Source organism: Echinops telfairi, unplaced genomic scaffold (genome assembly GCF_000313985.2).
Source record: "Echinops telfairi isolate 266 unplaced genomic scaffold, ASM31398v2 ScPeMD7_1713;HRSCAF=2227, whole genome shotgun sequence".
NCBI classification, from domain to species: domain Eukaryota; kingdom Metazoa; phylum Chordata; class Mammalia; order Afrosoricida; family Tenrecidae; genus Echinops; species Echinops telfairi.
In genome coordinates, this window is record NW_022105611.1 from 3,756,684 (window position 1) to 3,761,794 (window position 5,111).

Genomic DNA, 5,111 nt, shown 5'->3' on the forward strand with positions numbered 1-5,111 from the left:
GTCCAATACTAGTCCAAAAATCCTCCTTCAGAATCACAGTCACATGCAATGATGCAAAATGCAGGAAGATCACAGGCCAGTGGGTGCAACGTCTTGTAGATCCAATGCCAGTGGAAGCATCTCAGTGCTGGGACAGGTCTCTATGTAGCTCATCCAGCTCTCTAAGGGTGGCAGTTCTCTCACAGAGCTCAGCAAGTCTCTGGGTGGCTTGTTAACAAGAAGACAAAGGCAGAGAGGGAGGAATTCCCTCATTAGAAGGCCACACCCACAAGGAGGCATCATCACACTGTGACCTGATTGATAGGCTAGACTCCACCCCTACACTCTTTTATCAAGTTGACATGAAATTACGTAACAACCAGACTCACAAAAAGAATTATGGCAAAAGAGATTATGGCTCGAAGGGCCATATTAAATAACTGGTTTCATCTCAGTTATGATCTACACTGTGCCATTGCATAATGACTTAAAAAAACAGGTAAATCTGTCTTGGAAGAGTTACAGCCAGATGCTCCTTAGAAGTGAGTGTGGGGAGATTTTTGTCTCAAGTACTTTGAATGTGCTATCAGGGGAGACCAGTCCCTAGAAAACAACATCATGATTGGCAAAGTAGAGGGTTAGGAAAGAAAAAAGGTGGAGGTGGCGGAGAGAGACCCTAAATTACATGGGTTGGCACAGTGGCTGAAATAATGAGCTCATCCATAGCAGGATGGAGCAGAATCAGCCGTGTTTCCTTCGATTGTGCTATCAGTTGGAACCAGTTCAAGGACACAACAAACACCTTCCTGGTATGCTCTGCTTTCAGTCAAGATCCAGCATAGGTCAGCACTAATATCTCTCATTCCATATCCTCTTCTGAATCCTGCTTGAATATCTGGCAGTTCCCTGTTGATACTGTGGAAACCATGTTTTAATTATATTCAGTGAAATGTCATTTACATGTGATTAGTATTCAACCATTTCAAGAAACAGCATATGAATAAGAACCAATAGTACTTAAGGAATAAGTTGCACTGAAAGCATTAACCAAAAGCAAGTCTCCAGGAATTGACTGAATACCAACTGTTTCAAAAGACTGATGAAGCACTAGGGACACTCACTCAGTTATGCCAGGAAAGGTGAAAGGCAACTACTTGGCTAACTGACTGGAAGGGATTCATATTTTCACTCTTTCCAAAGAAAGGTGACCCAACAGAATGCACAAATTACAGAACAATATTATTGATAACACATGTAAGTAAAATGTTGTGAAGATTATCTATTAACAGTTGCAGCAATACATTGACAGGGAGTTGCCAAAGGTTCAGGCTGGATTCAAAAGAGGACGTGTGTGTTAGTCTGGGTACTTTAGAGAAACAAATCCACAGAAACTCATGTGTAAGAGAGTTTTATGTAAAGGTTAAGTGCACATCAAGAAAATATCCCAACCCAGTGCTGCCCAAGTCCACAAGTCCAACATTAACCCATTAATCCATATGTCCAACACCAGTCCACAAAGTCCTCCTCCATCTCACCAAACAAACACAATGATGCCGACTGCAGGAGGAAAGCTAAGTCAGTGAATGTGTAAGCATCTCAGCGCTGACAGGGGTCCCCACACGGGAGCTCCAGCATTCCGGGCTGCATCTGGGTAGGTCCATGTGGCTTCTCCTTGGGGATGTCTTGCAGGAAGTGAGCCTTGCCAGCTGAAACAGGGAACTAAGGCAGCTGCATCCTGGTGCAACAATCACAAAGCAAGAGACCAGAGAACTCAAAAGGCAAGGCTCATGGAGCCATTCCTCCCTCTGCCCTTCAATTAACCCCACATGTGTTTATCAGCCAGGTTGGCACAATAAACTAACTGACTCAACGTAGAACAAAGGATATCATGTTAAATGGATCTTGGGAAGCAGAGAATACCAGAAGGATGTTTGTTTCTGTTTCATTGACTGTGCAAAGGCATTCAAATATGTGAATCATAACAAACTACAAATAGTCTTGAGAAGAATGAGGATTCTAGAACACGTCATTATGCTCATGCAGAAGCTGTAATGAATCAAGAGGCAGTTGTGTGAACAGAACAAGGGAATACTTCATGGTTTAAAATCAGGAAAGGTGTGTGTCCGGGTTGTATCCTCTCGCCATACTTATTCAATCTGTATGCTGAGCAAATAATCAGAGAAGTTGGACTAAATAAAGAAAAAATGCAGCATCAGGATTGGAGCAAGGCTTATTAACAACCCATGATACACAGATCACACAACTTTGCTCGAAGTACTTGCTGGTGAAGATCAAAGATTGCCGCCTTCAGCACAGACTACAACTCAATGTAAAGAAAACAAAAAATCCTCACGACAGGATCAGTAGGTAACATAATGATAAATGGAGAAAAGGTTGAAGTTGCCAATAATTTTGTTTTGCGTGGATCCACAATCAAAGCCCAATGAAGCAGCAGTCAAGAGATTAGATGACAAATTGCATCAGGTAAACCTGCTGCACAAGACCTCTTTTTTTTTTAACATTTTATTAGGGGCTCATACAACTGTTATCCCAATCCATACACACATCAATTGTGTAAAGCGCATTTGTACATCATTTCTCAAAACATTTTCTCTCCATTCAGACTCCCGACATTAGGTCCTCATTTTTCCCCTCCCTCCCCGCTCCCCCCTCCCGCATGAGCCCTTGATAGTTTATAAATGGGTATTTTGTCATATCTTGCCCTGTCCGACGTCTCCCTTCATCCACTTTTTGGTTGTCTGTCCCCCAGGGAGGAGGTCACACACAGTTCCATGTAATCAGTTCCCTCTTCCCTACCCATTAAAGTGTCGAAAAGCAAATTTACTTTGAGGACTAAGGTAGACTGGGCCCAAGCCATAGTAGTCTTTTCAATTACTTTATATGCATATGAAAGCCGGACACTAAATAAGGAAGATTGAAAAAAAAATCTATGTACTTGTATTTGAATTATGGTTTTGACAATAAATATTGAAATTACCTTGGACTACCCAGAGAACAAACAGATCTGTCTTAGAAGAAGTATGGCCAGAATGTTATTTAGAGGCAATCATGGCGGGAATCCATGTCATATTTTGGAGAGATCGGCCCCTTGAGGAGGACATCATGCTGGGTACATGGAGGAGCGGTGAAAAACAGGAAGGCCTTTCATGAGATGGATTTGATAGAATGGCTGTAACAATGCGGCTAAAACTTAAGAACAATTGTGTTTTGGCAGTGTTTCATACTTTTGTACATTTTGTTACTATGAATAAGAACCAATTTGATAGCATCTAACAACATCAATGTTGTTCAATAATTTCCACATTGTATTTATTCTCATTCATGACTTGTCTAGTACTCTCATTCATCACTGCTTAAGTGATACCACCTTTTGGAAAGCAACTGGCAGTATGCATCTTAAAATTTTAAATAATACTTTAAAGGAGAAGACTTCACCCATGTACTTTGGCCTGGTATCAGGAGAGAACAATGTCTGGGAAGAGACATCATGCTTGAGAAAGTACAAGACCAGCAAAAAAGGAGGAAAATGTTGAATGAGATGAATTGGCACAGTAGCTGCAACAATGGGCTAAACCATGAATGATCATGAAGATGTTACTAACAAAGTAGCATTTCGTTCTGCGGAACCCAGGATCCCTAGGAGTTAGAACAACCTAGCTGGCATCTAACAAGAACATGTTCATTATCCCAATGTAGCATTTCTCGACAATTTCCTGGAGGGAAAAATCTAAAATTAGATAAGCATTATACAATAAGCTTAATTTTAACTTATTGTTTAATAAATTTAACCTAAGTTTAATAAAATTGGTGAGACTAAAAATAAATGATTAGATTGTGGTGTATTTCCTCAACACAGAATTGCTTGATCACTTGTAATGATGTTAAAATTATTAGAAAAATACTCACACTGGGTTAAATGGAGAAAACAACACTGGACTTGTATGTACCTAGGTTTTCCCTACATAAAAATGTATTACTGCTAGGTCCAAGAGAAACATGCGGTGTTTTATTTATGAGGTGGAAGCCAAAGTCTCATTAACAAAAGAGTCCCTGAAACATTGTACTACTTTTTAAATTTGCAAGCTATTGATATATAAGGCGGTTCGTTAGTTATATCAGAAAGTCTTGGCTTTTATTTCAAATGCTTCGAATTTGTGAAATATTTTAAATTAAAGCTAGTGTCCTTTGCATAAACCTAGTAATGAATTACTGCATTTCTATAATTCACTTAAATTTTACTACCGTTTGCAGAATTGGGGAATTATTGACATGCTACTGGAGCGTCCTATAAAATGTAAGTCATCACCCTGGATATTAGTGCCGTAGTGATCTTTCCTAACACTATTTGATCGATGGTTATATTTGCTATTTTGATTTTCAAGGGCTTTAGAGTCTCACAGAGTTGTAAGCAACTTGATGGTAGTAGGTTTGGGCGGATTATTCAAATAATTAGACCATGCTTATTTATCTACTAATTAAATTGCTCCTGATGCCTGCCCTTTAGGAAACACACACCATTATTACCAGTTAATAAGTTTCTGAGATCTACGCCTAGAATCTGGCCATACTTCACATACCTATGCCTTGTCAGGAGAGACCAGTTCCTGGAGAGAGACATAAAAGACCTTCCACAGATGGATGGCCAGGCTCAACTCTACGGCTCAAACTTACCAACAGGTGTGGGGATGGTGCAGGACCGGGCAGGGTTGGGTTCTGTTGTGCACAGGGTCACGGTGGGTCGGAACTATGGATGGCACCTAACCACAACGTGTCTAGGTCTAGGATTCTAAAACAGTCCATGATTCTGCATTTACTATCAAGAAGCCAAGCAGCCCTGGTGGTCGAGCCCACCAGCCTCTCCAGGGAATAAAGATGAGGTTTCCCGCAGCGGTAAGAGTTACAGCCTGGAGAGGGCGACTCATTGCAGTGTTTGCGGAGCAAGACGCCAGGGTCAAAACTACGTGCACCAAACGACGGCAATCTTAGACCCGAGGGGGAGTAACGGGGCACACTAAACCCCAGAGAGACTCACTCTCCAGCCCCTCGAAATCGTCCTGCTGGGCTCTTCCAAGACACCCGGGCTCCACACGGCGCCCGCGGCCTATGGCCTC

At 41.5% G+C, this 5,111-nt stretch overlaps 1 protein-coding gene across 1 annotated transcript in view; it reads left to right on the forward strand.

Annotated features, from left to right (window-relative positions):
- Nucleotides 1-3,048: 3,048 nt before the first annotated feature.
- Nucleotides 3,049-5,111, forward strand: part of CHORDC1 (cysteine and histidine rich domain containing 1) — a 36,392-nt gene continuing 34,329 nt past the window's right edge. The window contains exon 1 of the mRNA XM_045293079.1: nucleotides 3,049-3,109. Coding sequence (XP_045149014.1) covers nucleotides 3,049-3,109 — 61 coding nt within the window. The remainder of the gene's footprint in view (nucleotides 3,110-5,111) is intronic.